Genomic DNA, 18,588 nt, shown 5'->3' with positions numbered 1-18,588 from the left:
TCTGCCTTCAAAACAGTATCATCAAACAGAAACAAAAAAGCTGAAGTCTAGCTTCAGTGAAACACTATCTAGTATTGAATACACAGTAACAATGCTTAACTTTTCAACTAGAGTTTTTTCCCCTTCATTATTTTAATCTCTCACTGAATATTTCTTTGAAATTACTGCACTTGGAATATAATGTAAGTTGAGATGAATTTTGTTCCCTTGAAAGTTAATGTAATAGAAACTATCATATGCTGACAAAATTAAGCCATGCTTCAACTACTCCTACTTGGAAACTGACTCAAAGGTAGAAATAAAATGTATTATTAGTTCAGCAATGAGAAACAGTAAGAGAATTTATGCAGTCATCCATAACCTGAAAGGGTTCTTCTGACAAGCAACACTATTCTCTAGTTAGTGGTGTGTGGTTGCCCAAAAAAAGCACATCTCACGAAACACGCCATGTGAAGCTTTCTTTGAAAAGACCTGCTGAATCTTATGAGAACCAAACGAGAGAAGAACATCTTTGCAGACTAGTGTGACCAAGCAGGAATCAAGAACTTGCATACATAAAGCAAAAGAACATGTTTTTTTATGCCAACAATTAAAAGATACATGATGGAGGGGAAAAAAAAGGCAAGTATATTAGAAAGGGAAAGGAAATCTCAAGGACTCTGTAATGCACTAAACACATCAGGAAGTCAAAGGAAAGAAATCAAAGATTGGGGGCTGGTGGCTACTCTTAAACAAGTACCTCAGTTTATGAATCTTGGAATCTTGTAAAAGAGAGTTTCTGTGTGTTTAGAAGTGAGCAAGAGGTACTTGGTAACATCTTTGATAATAATACTGCTAGATTCAGAAAAGCAAGTCCTCTGCACAGATGCCAACTTACTCCCCACCTTTTAAAGGCTTAATGTTTGTAGGCGATGTGCTTTACTTCTAGATATCTGCATTTTACTACAGTTGTTTCCAGCAAATCAGCATTCACATACTTTGATAAGTATACTTATACATACTTAAATAAGGCTGATTTCAATTACGTTAGGGTTTAAAAATTGGCTCTATAGTCCCAATGCCTTAGGATCCTTTGGTAAAAAAAAAAAAAAAAAAAAGTGACACTTGAACAATGTTTACCCAAGTTTTAACTGAAAGATGGCTCACTATATTTATTGGGGTCATCCACAGCCTTCTCCAGTTAGTGTACTGAAGCACAACAATGTCATTTCCTGTTGTTCACTCAGCTGCCCAGGAATTCCTATAATCACATGAGCTTGCCACAGTCAACCCTAACTAAAAAGTAATCCAAGTCTATTTACAATCCTTGCCTCAATTGCATTAGCTTTTAGAATCATAGAATCATTTAGGTTAGAAAAGACCTTTAAGATCATCAAGTCTAACTGTTAACCTAGCACTGCCAAGTCCACCACTAAACCATGTTCCTAAGCACCACGTCTACCCTTTCTTTTAAATACCTCCAGGGATGGGGACTCAACCACTTCCCTGGCCAGCCTGTGCCAGTGCCTGACAACCCTTTCGGTGAAGTTTTTCCTAATATCCAACCTAAACCTCCCCTGGCACAACTTGAGGCCATTTCCTCTCGTCCTATCACTTGTTACTTGGGAGAAGAGATCAACCCCCACCTCACTACAACCTCCTTTCAGGTAGTTGTAGAGAGCAATTAAGGTCTCCCCTCAGCCTCCTTCTCTCCAGACTAAACCACCCCAGTTCCCTCAGCCGCTCCTCATAAGACTCGTGCTCTAGACCCACCACCAGCTTTGTTGCCCTTCTTTGGATGCGCTCTAGCACCCCAATGTCCTTCTTGTAGTGAGGGGCCCAAAACTGAACACAGTATTCGAGGTGTGGTCTCACCAGTGCTGAGTACAGGGGGACGATCACCTCCCTAGTGCTGCTGGCCACACTATTTCTGATACAAGCCAGGATGCTATTGGCCTTCTTGGCCACCTGGGCACACTGCTGGCTCACGTTCAGCCAGCTGTCGACCACCACCCCCAGGTCCTTTTCTGCCGGGCAGCTCTCCAGCCACTCTTCCGCAAGCCTGTAGTGCTGCATGGGGTTGTTGTGACCCAAGCACAGGACCCTGTTGAGAAAGGCGAGGATCAACTGCTAGAGAAAGAAGAACACTCATCCCTTTTATTTCCTCCTGTCACAGATGTCCTCACTTGGGGAAGGGGAGGATGTTTTAAAAAAAACAAAAAAAACCAAAACAAAACAAAATACCAGTCGTAAAAGGAAAGACATTTGAGAAAGAAGTGTATGAACTCTGTCAGTATGTAATAAACTACTGTCCATCAGCAAAAATTTGTTAAAATAAGTACAGTTGCTGAATATTTTAAAGGAAAAGTGGAAAAGCACAGAATGGAAGTTCTTGCTCACTTTCTCATGGTATATTGATGAAAAATTGGGGCAACATAAGCAATATGGAATGACATCCATTGCATCTTTAATTCTTTTCTGAATAGCAGACTACACTCTCCAGGATTACCATGAGTATCCTTCCATGCTAAAAACTTACACAAAAAGAAGTAGTAGCTTTTTCCAGGCAAGGAGAGACAGGGTGGGGAAATTTAAGACTTTAGAAGTCGACCACACTCATCTGATTTGACTTTTATGTATCTTAAGACTCTAGTTTCACTGTCCAAATCAAATGTGACCCAAGGTGAATGCATAACATTCTCCCATGAGTTCCTATTCCACAGAAACACGCCTTCTTCATCTAGAGAGTCTTAAGTCCGTGGTTTTTAAAATGGTTTGAAAAATGTCTGTTTTCCCTCTGAGGTATCTCCTCTGCTTTCCCTTTCCCCCACATTCCTTTCACCCTGTACGATAAAACTATGGGTATAGTCAAAGGTCATGACACAATGACAAAAAACGGAGCATGAGAAACATAACGAAGTGTAAGAGACCCAGACTCCCATCTGTGCTTGGAGATTTGCAAAACCTTTCTTCTAAACTCAAGAAGATGAATTTCCATTTGGGCTGTATGCAGGATGAGAATGGCAAGCATACATACTGGTTCAGATGAGACTGCAGAAACAAAAGACCTTTAGTCTCTTGGCCTCTTTGCAATCCTTTCACAAACATTCAGCCGTTCATCTCTTCATGTTTCTTGCCCTGATCACTCAAAATAATATAAGGAACTATGGAAAAAGTTTCACTAGCACTTCAAACAACCCCTGCAATTTAACGTTTGGAAACGGAATGAGAACATTTAATTCAGCACTAATCAGTGGCCTTAGCATAATGAACTGCCCCTCACCCATCCAGAAGGCATTGATTTTCCCAGTCAGCGTACCTGACAAATATCCAGTAAATGTATCTCAAAATGCATCTCTAGCTCTTGGTTGCTGGAATTCTGCAAGGCAAATCCCCTGAAGCAAGCCAAAATGGATTCATTGCAGGAAGGACAGCAGAAAGCACTTTAGAACTACTTGCAGATAATGGAAGATATTTTCAAGTAAGTCATGTTGCTTCTCAGAGACGTTCCACTAATGGAAATGAAAATTATAAAAGCCTGCTTGTAAACTTTAAAGTGAGATCATGAAGTAGCTAAATTGCTGCAGCACTGTGGCACACCTGTTTCAATTAAAGCAATTACCCTAAAGCATGGGACATTCCTGCCATCACTGTATCAGCCAGCAGAGCGGCTGCACTTCTATTCTCAAATGCCTATTTAACTAGCATGGAATAAGAACATTTTCATCATTTATGTACCTTCTGTCACTAATTGCTAAGTTGTGTGTGAAAACATATACTTGCTCTATCTGTATAAAATCAAGCATCATGTCTTAATCATTCTTCTCACTAAGCTCAGTGAGATCTGGAGTGGGCAAAATGAAGTTCGACAGAGAGGAACAATTTTCCTACAAATGGGATGAGTTTAGGCTTGATCTTGTGGGCTTTCTCTGTAAAGAAATTCCATTGACCTTCGCTACAGTGACAATGGGAACACAGAGCCAAATAAGTTCCTGGGGTACCTTTCCACAGCATGGACCTGACCCAGGTAGACTAGAACGATACCTGACTATCAAACCTGACAAAGCTAACATTATGCCCAAAAAGCTGTTTCTCCTGAAGAGTGATACGGCCTTATTCCCTGGTTTAGGCCTCTTTCTCTGATCTGTCCTGTGATTACATATGCAAGTGTAATGATTATCACAGTATCTTCACCTGTGGAGGCCTTGTCCATCCACAGCTGAATACCTACTGATGGACAGGTCCTCTCTTGTCTAATGAACAAGACTAAACAGGAACATGGGATATAGCGATCAGAACTCGGTTCTCTATTTAAAGGTACACCTCGTCCTTTATCGCCATTGCAACGAGGCAAACTTCTGTGTCATCACAGCCACTTCCTTGAGAGCAAATCAAATCTTTGGTAGATTTTAGCAGAATGCTATCAGGTAATTCAGAAATGCTTTAGACACGAACAAATGATGAAGAGAAAAATATACCATAATGACAGTATAAAGAACTAAAGTAATACACTACTTTTTTTTTTATGATTGCTGTGGAACAAGCCTTTAAGGTCACACGAAAATCTGAACAAGCTGTATCAACTTTTACTAACTGATGCTATTGCTACTAGAAACAACCACTACCCGAAGCCTTCCCTTACACTATCACTGTAACTACAGTTCTATAAACATGAAACATTTTAAAAAATTTCAATTTCAAAATTTCACTCTGTGTGTGGACCAAAGTGTCCTTTTATTTATTTATTTTACTGCCACTGTTTCTCTTATCAGGACGTCTCTAGATGTGCCCATCCTGACTCACCCCAGGGATTTTTGGATCTATGATCACATTTAAACTCTGCTCATTTAAATTCAACTTCTCTGCTTTTTCTTCTGCCTTCTGTTGCTTTTTTCTCTGGCACCTTTGACTCCATTGTTACTTCAGTTTCTCACAAATTCTTATCTCTAATTCCTTTGAAATAAGACACAGAGAATGGAAAATATGTTCTGAAGATATTGATTAGTGCTAGGGTAAACAGTCTCATGAAATCCAGTACATTTACCTCTATCACAAGAGAACATACCTCAGAAAATGATGTGTATACAACAAAACAGAAAGCACTGATCTTGCAAGCCATAACATTTTGGGCAAGTTGCTGTGTTCTAACTGCTGTGCTCTGGGGAGGTCACACAGTAGCACTGCTGTATCAAACACAAGGAGGATGTCTTACACATTAAGCAGTGTAATTTGTACACCAGGGACTTGGCAGACACTGATCATCAGACAATCCCCATTATATGGCAGTGTTTTTCAATAAATCTCACCACTTATTGCAATTTCTGTTCAGAGATTTCCGTGTTCCCTGCATTTGTAACATGGCCAAATACACTGAATTAACCACAGATGACATCCCAACAGTTCCTAAGTTACAGGTTATCATTGACACAAGAAATCTGTGTGGTAGAACTCTCTTAGAGCAGTCATAGAATCACAGAATGGTTTGGGTTGGAAGGGACCTTTAAAGATCATCCAGTCCAACCCCCTGCCATAGGCAGGGACATCTTTCACTAGATCAGGCTGCTCAAGGTCCCCATCCAGCCTGACTTGGAACACTTTCAGTGATGGAGCATCCACAACTTCTCTGGGCAACCTGTTCCAGTGTCTCACCCATACTTCTTTAGGCTTCTAAAACTATTATGTTTCCTTTGCCACAAGTCAGCACAGTATCCAGGGAGGGCTTCTGATACCACATAAATCAAATGGCTTGATCTTCTCCTGCTTTTGCAGACTGGTTATAAATCCATTTTTTATGCATCTCATTTACTTGATTGTTCATCCACAAATTAAAGGAAGTGTGAGAAGCAGTTTCTATTTGATATATAACATATCTAAGCTATAAGGCTGTAGAAGAAACTGTTCTCCAGTTTCGGCTCATTTCTTTTGTCCCTTTCTGACAAATATGTGACAGTCACCAAAAGACCCCCAAACAATAACAAACCCAAGACAAATCTCTAATCAATGTTGGACACACATTTTATATTTTTGTGTTGGTCTTTTAAACAGCATTCATGCTAATGATGCATGCAGAAGGCAATAAATGAAGTACAAAATCATTACATAAATGTGTAGTTTCATAAAATGAGCAATGACAGAGCTAACAGTGAGTTAGAAAGCAAGCTAAATAAAACATTCAGCGACAACCTCAGTAGAAAGCTGACTTCTCCATATTAAAACCACCTCAGCTTCCTCACTACTGCCTTAAGACAAAGATTCTAAACACTAGCTAGATAACGAACTACTTTTATTTCTGCCCATCAGACAGAAAGAAATTGAGTTAGTCACATGAGTGCAAGCCTGCCTTCACACAATTCACCCATAGGATTGCAAAATCAACTGCAATGCCCAAATACTGTTACAGCTTACATGAGATTCAAAAGACATTTTTCCAGCAAGCATATCTCCTCAGTGTAAGTTTAACACATGCAATTATCTCTCCCCCCCTGCAAAATACAAATTCTCAAATTATTACCAGTCCTAAAATAGGACCAAATTAGAGAGTTACCTGGGTATCAATTTTGAGTCCTCCTCTAGCAGATAGCCCTCACAGAAAGGTTTAATATAACCACTACTGCCTTTGACCAAATGGATTGCTTCCTGGAAATGAACCAATTGGAACTTCCATATATTCAGATTCCTGCAAACAGATTTACCAACCAGACTTTACTGTTATTGCCATATATTCTCACTGTAGGATAGAAACAGGAAAACCATGTCTACATAATTATGTAAACTGCAAGAAAAGTATCTCATCAGTACTTTTAGCTTTTCAAGCATACTATCTTCCATTTCCAGTTAGAAAGGTACAGAATAGAAAGTGAAAACAAATCCTTCTTGAATTTCTGAGACCAAATTAAACCTTATCTCACTACAGTCAGAGAACCTGTGTAGTTCAAATACAGTGAAACTCAGAAGCTGAGGAGGACAGGACAGGACAGGACCAAGGAATTATGAAGCATCCTGCTTTTTACATGATCAAGCCCCTCATTGTTTGACCAAATCTATATACCCAAATTTTTATTTTCCTCTTAAATATCCAGAAAAAAGAAAAATCTTAAATGAAAACAGGCTGATGCTGTCATAGGTCTATCCCTGTCTTCTTTGTACATACATTTTGTTAGTGTCTAATCTAAGACTCCTCAAGATACCACAGTTTAACATGCCAGCTGCTCAGCAATAACTGATTGCGTGCTTGGTATACATATGAAATACATTGTACAGTCTTACATTTCCTCCTCTGAAGTTTATACTGCCCATGCTCCATCATCCATTGACTGCAAGTTACTACTGTAACTGCACAAACATCTTAAAAACACAAAAAAATCTCACTGCTACCAGAAGGGGCAGTCCTACACATCTCTACTATACAGTTGCTTATACCCATCCTGACAACTTATTTTTTTATTCACCATGTTGATCAACTCCCCCAGCCTGCTTTGTCTTGCAGTTGCCCTAACACTTTTGTTGACAAAAGAGAAAATGAGGCATGGGATAAATCCAAGCCTCTGGAGTTAATGGGAGGGGAAGTTGGCCACTTGCAGCAACAGCTATGGCTTAGAGTGACTCAACATTAATATTCAGTTAAGATCATGAGCATACTTTTAAAACAAATCACCTTCTTGTCCTTGCTTACCAGGCTTTGCTTCACCTTACCAACTGGCCCTGGAGCACATAAACTGCATACCTTTCAGATGAAAGTAAAGCAGAACATGAGTTTCAGAATCACACCTAATGTGTGCCACCTGCTAATGCCACAGGACCAGACCAGAGCGAGTTCAAAAAAAGCTCCCTTCAATGTACCCTGCGTGCCTCTCGGGTCCTTTGCACCTACTGCTGGCCTCTACAAACCCCCTTCTGTAGGGAGCACTATTTACCAGTGTGGAAGTAGCCTTACAGCATCTGGGAAACGAAGACCTGAGAGTGCTCACTGACTTGGCCACGGCCACTCAATGCTAAACTGCAGTAACGTGAGCATGCATCTGAGCTCCACTCACTCTTGCACACTTGTACCAAAACAGGTTCCTCAAGTGACAGTTTTGAACATAGCAACGTAGCCACTTTCACTGAATTCATTGCTGGTAGAGACTGCAATGCCATATGGTCCTGTCATATTTAATGCACTTATAAGTACCTGGATTGGCTAATTAGGACTACAACGTAATGAAACACTTATTAAATTAAATGCTTATTATGACATTAAAATTCAGTGAACAAGACTTTAACGATATACTAAGAATGGAAATATCCAGAAAGAAAAGAACATGTTCAAGAGTCATTTTCCAAAAATGACAGTTGCTTAAGCCTCTTGTGAAACTTTTCATCAATCTGATCTTCCAGGAGGAAACATAAACCTATAAAAAGAGAGGAAGTTAAGTTTGGAAACACTCCTCTAAAGACTCCTACTGCTTTAATAAAGACTTAGATTCTTAACTATCATTTATCCAGTACTAGATTGTTTCAGGCAAGCTTTTTTTTTTTTTTTTTTTTTTGCTAGATGAGTGTGAAAACTTTGCTGCTCTTTTCAGTGTACTAAGCAAAACAGACTGTTTTGGGGAGAGTATGTATATTTTGGCAGTTTAAATTTCACAGTGCTCATCTGTGACATAATTATGGTGAGAGAAATAAAATGGTATAACTGACTTTTACAATATTTTAAATATGGTTAATGTTCAACCCTTGATTTCTGGTAAAAAGGACTAGCTTTTCACAGAAGTCTCCAAAACATTAAATCCAATGAATGAGTTGTCACAGCTTCAGCGGATAGTTATGCCTTTTTATGATGTTATTTAAGGCATGTTTTAAAAAAAGAGATTGTGTACAAAATGAATAATAATGATTATCATGCATGTCATCCACAGTGAACAGTATGGACTTAACAGCATGTGGGAGTACAAAATTTATGGTATACCCTATCTACTTGCAAGCTACAATACAGGAATATGGATTGCCATTTTAATGAATTCTATAAGCGTCAGTGTTGAAATACAGGCTGCAAGTTTGCCAGTGAAACAGAGCTGTGTTTAAACTCTCGCAGAAAACCAACTGACAATAGCTTGGCAAAAGCACTACAAGAAACTTGAAATGAAACTGTCCTGAATGTACCCTGTAAGCAGAAAATACTTCTGTTTCCAAACTGATAAACGTAGGATCTGCCTTAAACTTTCACAGAAGGTATCTTTTCTCCAATTCAATCATTATACTGTTTCTTGCATTCAAGGCCAAAATAGATTTTACCTCATCTAAATTGGTTAATCTTGAACAGGGAACAGAATTGGTAAGGGAGAGAAACAAATTTGGAAGTTTTGATGATAAGATTACGGTGTTACAAAAACAGAATGCAAGTATGAGAACCTCAAAAAGTTTTGATTAAAAACACTGGCAAAATTTCCTCTGACAGTGCGCAGCAAGAAGGCTTCATTGATTAAACAGAGCTATTCTGACACGCACTAGCTGGGGAATCAGCCTTACATTGTTACAGGGAGGAAGTCTACAGCAATTGGAGATTCAGTGAAATGCTCTAGTAGCAGGCATCAGGCAGCGGAGGAAAATAGGTGTATTGAGTTTTCTGCATTTTTATTGCATTTTCTAGATAATATTGAACATCCTTTCCAAGCAGGACTTTTTCTATTCTTTGATTCAATCTTTATTAAGTTTTCTGGTAATGTAGCCCTACTTTTTAAAAATACTATTTAAAAGATTGAGAAAAATTTGACATGTAAATTATCTTTAGATATTAAATGTAAGATTAAGCTGCTAGAAATTACTTTCTGGACACAGCTGAAATCATTTAGACACTCAAAAGATGTTGTGTGGTCTATCTGGTCTACTTAAAGGCCTAATCAACTTGAAGTAAACACAAATTGAGACTCATAAATCACATGGATTATTTATTTCAGTTCCCTTGAACAAACAAGAGGGCTCTTTTTTTTTTTTTTTTTTTTTAAAAGTCAGCTCCAAAGTTTTAAACATGTTAGATCTGATTGAGCCATCTTCTCTTTAAATGCTCAGCTAAACTGAGCCTGTAATGGGAAGAAGTTGTTCTAGGTAGACACAGTTTGCTTGTACACTGTTAACTACATTGGCCACCTTCTTAGGGTTTTTCATACATGTGCTCAAGCACACACTGTTGGCTAGTGTTACATGCTTATCAGTCATAATTGAATTATGTGAATGCTATTGCAAACACTTAAAAAAAATCTTAGTAATAAAACCTTAGAGAAAGCACTACGTGATGAAGGATTTTATACTGCATACTGCATATCTACCAGTCTCCCACTGTATTTCATATTTTTAAAAGGAAGCTAATCAAAGTCAGAAGATATCTGTGTCTTGCTTTTTGTATGGTTTTTATTAATTAAAAAAAAAATCAATTTCTGTCAGTCATGCATGTTATAGTTTAACAAAGAGCAAGTGCCCAATTGTTTTCAATCACATAAATCTTAATAAATCAGAGGAACACCACACTAGTGGCTTCTGATAAAAGTACTGCTTGTTTTCATTTAGTGCCCACTATCACATTAGCATTAAACTGCTTTGAAGCCTGTACTGTATTTAGCCTTTCATTGTTACAGAAGACACTAGCATTACTTAAGAGGGGGAGGGTTTATTTTCAGTCCTCAAATGGCTCTAAATTGTCCTTGTTCAATTCATTCCAGGCATACTATATTTTTTCCTTTCAGCTATTTAAACCGTAAAAGTTTCATGAATAAATGAAAATGATGAATAATAGAAGGATGCACTATATGAAAATGTTTAACATACATAATATTCAATTTCTTAAAAGTTCAATTCCTAAATGCCATTCCATACTTTTTTCTATTTTTTCAAAAGCTTCTAGAATTTTTCATATATTTCCATTAGAAAATAATGCTTACTATTTCAATCGTACCTCTCATCTGATATACATTAAAAAAAACCTCACCACTTTTTATTCACTACAGTAAACGAACTTGAGTTATTTATTCTTCATGAGTTAACAATTCCCCTGTGCCTTAGAGAACAACTAAAAAATGTAATATTTGGGGTTTTTTATTTGAAAGAAAGTATAATGATAAATAGCAAGTGAAAATAGCATTACTTCATTACGTTTTGACAGCAAAATGGCTTGCTTGTTCGAGAGACAGACAACATGCATGTCCCCAACACTGAGAAACCTGAAGGGTAAAGTACGTTAAGGCATGAACTGAACTGCATGTGTATTCTCACGCAAGGACTCGAATGCATTAGAGAGCCTTTAACAGGATCTCAGTCAGGTGGGGGAGGGGGGCAGTGTTGTTTATCTTTTAGTCTGACATTACCTTTATTTCTTGTAAGAAGATTCTTTTATCTGGTTAATACAGTATGTCTAGAGCAGGGGATGTAGGATCAGGCATCAGTTCCTAGATCCAGCTGCACTATTCAGTTGCATCTTAACTTGGTGTCAGGGTAAAACTCGGGCATCCATGAGAACCTTTCTTCCTACCCACCTCTGATGTTGGTTTCCATAGAAAGGAAACCCAGGAATGTCAGCTGGACAGAAGCTACGGTACGCTTTAGTAGAAAGCCCAGACACAGCCCTAAAATTCACTTGGCTGATGAGATGGATGTTTTCCTTGTGGTTTTAAGACATTTTGCTAAATAGAGAGAGTAATATGGAAAAATCTTACAAGAATGCAGTCTCCCCATGCCTTCCAAATTCTTTACCCCAAACTCACATGCAAAATCAGGAAACTGCTGGACATGTTTCACAAGGGCAAAGAGGACAAGAACTGTGTGCAGGACTTATGGCCTTCAGAGTCAAAGGAAGGAAAGTTTTCTTATAACATGAAGGAATTAAGAAATAAAGACATCTACTAAGACATTCTAGTGGAAAAGGGGAAAGACATTTGCAGTTCTTTTTTTCAGCTATGAAAACCTGCAAGATTCAGCAACTCACGTGAAGTAAGTTTACCAGTAGGTACAGAAGGGAAAAATACAAAAACTTGACAAAGGTATTGCATTTCAGTTTCATAGTCTTACATGCATTGTCCCTAGTTCTTAAACAGAAGCAACAGCAGTTATGAAAATCCCCACTCCCTTTTTCTAAAAAACATCCTTAGAAATATACATACACACTTTCACACAAACACATGCACATCACACTTACCACATGTGAAGGAAATATTTAAAATGCCAACAGATCACCAATGAAGTTTTAACAATTTTTCACCCATTTTCTTTTGCTTGCTTTTCTTTTTTGATTTCCCAATTTTAGTGTTGTATTTATAAATAATAACAATGAAATATTGCAGTATGAATCTGCACTTTATACAAACATAGATCTCAGTTGTAGAAATAAAACTATGAGGTAGTACATCAAGACAGCTGGATATGCTAGAGACAGCATTTCCAAGAAAAGACTGCTACTCTTAATATTTGTTTTGAGGAACCCGCTACTGCATTGACCACTGGGAAGGTAGAACATATACTTGTAAAACGGTCTCCTTTCTCATCCAGCATCCTCTAAGAGCTTCTCTGGACAGGAAAGCTAAGCCCTGCACTGCACATTGCAAATCACCACTGTGTCCAAATTCTGCACAGATGCTCAAAAAGAGAAGAGTGCAAAAAGTTGAATAGGCTTTGAATTTTTTTTTCCCCCAGTTAAAAGTAAACATTACTATGTTACTATTATTACTACTACGATATTTTTTTTTTTTTTTTTTTTTTACTTAGAGACATAAGGGTCTTGGGTTTGTAGCATTAAGACACTCTTATCTTGGGTATTGTTCCTAGTTTTCTATGTCATTCTTGGACAAGCTGTTTAATTTAGGACATCTTATTATCTTTCATCTTTTTTTAAAATATTACCGTAGTCTTAAAGTGAGTCATTCAACACCAAGATAACATAACAAGTTTCAATGAACTACCATAAACACTGAAAAGAACAAAATCCTTCCATGCCGCATCCCACCCAAGGGAATTCTTATTGCTAAGACTATCATATTCTTTCTCTAGATTTAGTTTTGGGTCTATCTGCACAGCAAAGAACTGCTGTATGAAGACTTACCCTTTGCTTTTTTCACACTATTACAGCACCCTGAATATTTGACTGTCTATGCCCTCATCAGAATTACATTTTATTTGCTTAAAACAGCGTGGGACCTGTAATTAAGTGTATTCACAACAATTTTTGCTCTGATCTGCTAGAAGACACAAATGTCTTCTACATGTGCCTGAACATTAATAATAGTTTTCCAGCATTTTTCATGCAAATAAGAGATACCACTCTAACAACCATGTTCAAATCAATTTTATAAACAGGCAGCAGAAGCAAGTCATAATAAATACAGATATAAATAAATGTATTTTTATCCTTTTAATGTTTTGTTTCCCCACATGTTGAAAGGTACTGCCCTGAAAGTTCTCATGCAGCTGACCAGTTAACATTTACTGTAGACCTGCATGTTTTCAGTATCTGCATTACCCATACAAGAATTTACTTCAAAAAGACTGAGTACTCACAAATTCACCTGTGATAAAGCATAACAGCGATTCCTAAGCATTTTGAAGAGAAAACCCAAGTATTTCGAGAAGGTAAACAAACAGGTTCTTAAAAAACATGTGGACATTTCAGAAAAGAAAAAAAAAAAAAAAAATCTGTGAACTGTCTGTCCCAAATTTTCAAAAAAGTTCATCTCCTAAAAATAATGGGAACTACATGGCACTACAAGCTTTTGAAAAATCTTGGCATCTTTTTTAATAACAGCTGTCATTTACTTATATTTTCAAAGTACACTGATACTATCTTCATTATCAAAAAAGAAGGAAGTTTGCTCTCCTTTTCTAATCACAGTATACAGTACTGTGTTCTTCAGGGTTTGAATGCTCTGAATCAATGCTCAGCTGGTGTACTAGTAACACACTGTATTCTGATCAAAGTAGTAACTGAATATCACTGAATGTTGATATTCCAAGTAGGCTATACTCAGGCAGTAACTGTATTTCCTATAGATATGTTGTGAGTTCTCATTTATCATAGTAGTGATTTTAAGATACTGCTAAAATGAATTGTACTTACTGTTGTAAATTTGTTTTTAATAGTATGTAATATTTGGTAATAATGAAGAGTCATTATTTGGCAATTGGTCATATAATAAAAATGACTGCTCATCATCCCTAAGCTTACAAGAAGCAATGAACCATAGCCACAAACCGTAGCTATTTATAAACACCTGTATAAAGTTTCAAGTCATTTACAGCTGTTAAGCATGTGATCTGATAGCAAAAGGGTGTTTTCCAAACTCAGCTGTACCTCTGCTTTAACTATCTCAATGTCAAACATATGTAAGCCTTATCTTACTTAATTGTACACAGACTCACAGAAACATTAAAAAACAAAGTAATGATGGGACTGCTTAAGACCAGTTTGCTTTAACTATCAGGCCTGCGATAGCATAAATTATACTCTGTGGCTTAACAGAAAGCCTTGCTTTCTTACTATGCACAGAGCCAATAAATGCTAAATAATCATCAATATTATCACATGAAATAGATCCCAGTTTAAAATTTAGATCTTTGTATTCATGACTCCCTTCTTATCTTCCTGGCAGTTTCGAAAGGCCTAGATATTTAAGATACCATTCTGAACTTATTACTTTGGTTTACATTTAATAAAACCTGGACATTTACCACAGATCCCATTGTAATAGTCTGATTTTAATTTACACAAAAGGTTAGGGCAACTATATTTTTTTAATGATAGCCAGAAATGACTGGACCTCCCAGAAGGATATAATTATATCAAAAGCTATTGCTGCTATTTGAATTGTGGCACTTAAGCTTATTAAAGGAGTTATGTAGAGGAGCTAAAACATTCTTTATTACCTACAAGCAAATAAAGGAATATATAAGCTAACCAAATGCTCAAAGACCAGCTTCAAGAGGTTTACAGACAAGAAAATAGTGACACTGTGGTTCTTGAGTCCCTGGACACAAATGTTCTTTTCAGAAACTGAGACCTCTGCTCTTTCTTTCACCTTTATTGTGGCACCAGTAATACAATTTTTCAAATGTGGGTGGTCAATTGCTTGTATGCAAACTTCAGTAATCACTGCTTGCAACAGAAGGGAGACTGGAGAAGATTAGCATAAGGAAAACATCTTATTAGGATCAACTCTGGAATCTGAATCAGCAACCCAACACTTCTGAGGACAAATGATAGCTTTGTGTTAATTACAAGGTACCTGAGTTTCAAAGCTTAATGGATCCCATTTTTCTTTTTCCTCACACAATATTTTTTTAAAATATAAAATTCTAGTTTCTAGCCAACAGACTCGCCTGAAAATGTTGCATCTGGAGTACACATCAGAATAACTTCTTTATCCACAGCAAAGATTTCCATTTCTACATTTTAAGGAGACAGATTTCAGCTTTAAAATATCTGAATAGTATATTTTTGTTTCTCACTGCAGAAATATCAAAATGTTTCATCAATAATAAAAAATAGGAGCTTCCCTTCAGAATAATAAGACTGTAAAGAGATGACAGCAGTTTTTGCAGTACTGGCTTCTTTGATACTCGAATTACTAATACATTATTAGTAGTAATATTAATTATTCATATTATGATGTTATTGCTGAATCTGCCTCAAAACTCCACCACTAGACCCCTTAGATTTTGAATCAAATCATGGTCTGAGACCTATTTCATCCCTAAAAGTGAAGGAGTTTAAAAATTTTTAAGGCTACTGAAAATTCCAGCGATCCCTAATTCTTGAGAAAAAATAAAAATCAAGTATTATTTGTGTCCAGAACCTCTGTCATGTAAACACTGTCCCAGAAACAGTTGGAGGCAGAGAAATGCACATTGTGTAAATAAAGAGCACACAATGGAAGATCTTAGTGCTGGTATTTATGTTCATGAGCTTGGAGAGGAGTGATAACTCAAACATGGCATAGCCATTAACAAGTTATCCTGTCAGTGCCTCCTGTCTCAAGTGAAGACAGATGTCATCAAGGATCATGCATTACAGATGTTTTTATCTCTACTAGGTACAGCAAGTTTAATGGAATGTGCATAAAGGAGTTCATCTAGGCTAGGTTTTCTTACAAAGTACTGACAAGTACCAAGCCTGTCTCTCCCACCAAGCATCCCAGGTTTCAGCTGTGAGCTAGACTAGGCCTTGGGCAATCCACCCAAAGCAACTTCAATACCTCACAGCTAATGTCCCATCAGGAGAAAACAGACCTCTCTTCACTGTGGAAAGAAAGGTTTGGTACTGTGGTAAAACTGCAAGAGAGGGGTGTATGTATAGAGGTCCCAGGTGGATGAGGCTTGCGCAGAGCAATACATGAAAAAATGACAGAGACAAATGATGACAGAGTAGGTGGTCAGCATATTCACTGCTGGCTGAACCTACAGTTACTTGTTTCCCTGCCAATGCCAATGTGTGGAAATGGCTGCAAGCAGCTGGGAAACTGGCCATCCCTCTTTGGTGCTCTTATGTATTCGCTCAGCAATTACTCCAGCAATTTCACATGCATAGTCAGGATTTGACTGCCTTTATTCACTAAAGGCCAGACTTTAAACTGGATGTCCCCAGGTCATGCGCAATTGTATACTGTCATTTATATAAGAGGATCACTAAGCAAACGTCTGTGATTATCAGAACACAACTGACCGTTTACATCTAGAAATACGTTTACCTAATAACTCGGATAGTACATACATATTTAGAAGTGCTCTTAAACGTATGGTTTTGCTCATGCACGCTACTTTTTTTCTTTAAGGAAGCCTGTAGTACTGCAAGTTGAGCCTAGACAGAAAATCGTATCTATCAAAGGCTAGATACTCATAAAAAAAAAAAAAAAAGCCTTCAGATTTCTTTCTTGATTCCTCGTTCATAAAATGAGGACAAAATATTGTCCCAACTAATGGGAGGAGTCACAAAGATACAGCTGAGCTCCCTGCTGCAAGCAAGTCAAACCTCTGACTGCACATTTTTCATTTCCCCTTTATTGAGGGCCCAGCTTTGCAGTCACTGGTTGGCTTTAAGTGTTGCTGAGGCTTGCAAATGCACGTGAAGAAAACAGGAGCAGTAAATACACAGTATTTCTGTGAATAAGGAACCATAACTGGGAAGAATGAACACAGGGACAAGGAGTCAGGGGTTCCTAGTTCAGGTTCAGGACTGCCTCGAATTTACTTGTGACCTTCATAAGTCATTTTATCTTTTTATCAATTTTTTCCACCAGTAAATGGGGTGATAATACATTCCAATACTACCAAGGGAGTAACAAAATATACACTAACAGGTTTGAGGCACACAGATAATGTGACAAGCACTAATGAAAACATAAATAAGGAAATGAATATTTCTGTGCAAAGTCTAGCAGGGTTTTACTGTACAGTATAAAATAAGGCTGGATGCCATACTGAATGCTGAGAGACTGAAAAAGGATGATCGATTTTTAATTAATAACACAGCATGTGACCAGCCAATTAAGACTATCTCTGAGTCGATATACATATAGGAAAGAATTAACATTGCTCATACAACTTTTATTCTTTCATTTCCTAACTCTTTGGTGCCAGACTTCCCAGTCCAGAAAAGTTACGTTGTGTACTGCAAGACAGTAACAGGTGCATTGAATACCACTTGCAATTGAAAACTATTTCCAAGGAAAAGTCACCTAAAACAGTCTTAAGGTACTAAGACTCTGGCATAATTTGTCATGAAAACATGCAAACAGGTAACATGAGTTGAAATATCAAAAGGAAAAAACCTTTTTTGGGACTAGTCATAGTAACAGGGTATGCACCCAATAAGCATCCAGCTTTATCAAAAAAAAGCAGGGAATACCTCATTTAGGTTTCTCCACTCTCCAACACAACACTTGGACAACAACCTGGGGAAGCAAAGGCGCTTCCCGGGAAGCAGTACATCCCACTTCTCCACAGGAATCTCGCCACACACCATTGCCTCCGCCCTTCACCAACAGCCCCCGCGGGCAGCCCTGGAGAAAACCACTGCATCCGTTCCGGCAGCAAAGCCCTCCTTCACGCTGAGCCCTAAAAAAACCCTCCTCATCCACGAGGCGAGGCCTGCCTGTGCACGACTTCAGCCCAGCTGCAGCCCGGCCCCTCCGCTTGCCCCCCAACCACGAGATGGCGGCCGCGGCGGGGCAACCTCCTGCCTTCCCGCCAACGGCTGCTTTCAACGGCCAGCCGCGCGCCCACCCTCACACCCCCGCCCACCCTGCCGGGCGCCGCGCCGCCCCTCACCGACCTGCCCGGCGCATGGCGCCGCCGCTGCTGCTGCCGCTGCTGTCGCTGTCGGTGCTGGTGCTGCCGCCGCCGCTGCCACCGTCGCTCGCTCTGCCCCGGGCCAGAGGGCGCTGCCCCAGCCGCTGAGGTCGCCGCCGCCGGGCCGGAAGCGTGGGGCCGCCCCCGGCTCCTCCCGGCCGTGGGGCTCCACCGCCCCCTCCGGCCCCCCCATGTTCCAGCCGGCGGGAAGCGTTGCCGCCCGGCTCTGAGGCGGGCGTGTGAGGGGACCCCCTGCTGAAGCCCCCTCCCCCGCCGTTAGACGCGGTAAGAGCCCTCGACCGTCGAAGT

At 38.9% G+C, this 18,588-nt stretch overlaps 1 protein-coding gene across 1 annotated transcript in view; it reads right to left on the bottom strand.

Moving 5' to 3' along the window:
• The window catches only part of BANK1 (B cell scaffold protein with ankyrin repeats 1), a 157,306-nt gene extending 138,956 nt beyond the window's left edge, over positions 1 to 18,350 (bottom strand). The window contains exon 1 of the mRNA XM_087736449.1: positions 18,263 to 18,350. Within this exon, the coding sequence (XP_087592575.1) occupies positions 18,263 to 18,275 (13 nt within the window). The 5' untranslated portion in view covers positions 18,276 to 18,350. The remainder of the gene's footprint in view (positions 1 to 18,262) is intronic.
• Between the last annotated feature and the right edge of the window lie 238 nt (positions 18,351 to 18,588).

Source organism: Nipponia nippon, unplaced genomic scaffold, assembly GCF_047370975.1.
Source record: "Nipponia nippon isolate SJK-2023a ecotype South Korea unplaced genomic scaffold, ASM4737097v1 scaffold_6, whole genome shotgun sequence".
Lineage (NCBI taxonomy): Eukaryota > Metazoa > Chordata > Aves > Pelecaniformes > Threskiornithidae > Nipponia > Nipponia nippon.
The sequence above is the reverse complement of the archived record's forward strand: the minus strand, read 5'-3'. Positions and strand labels throughout refer to the sequence as shown.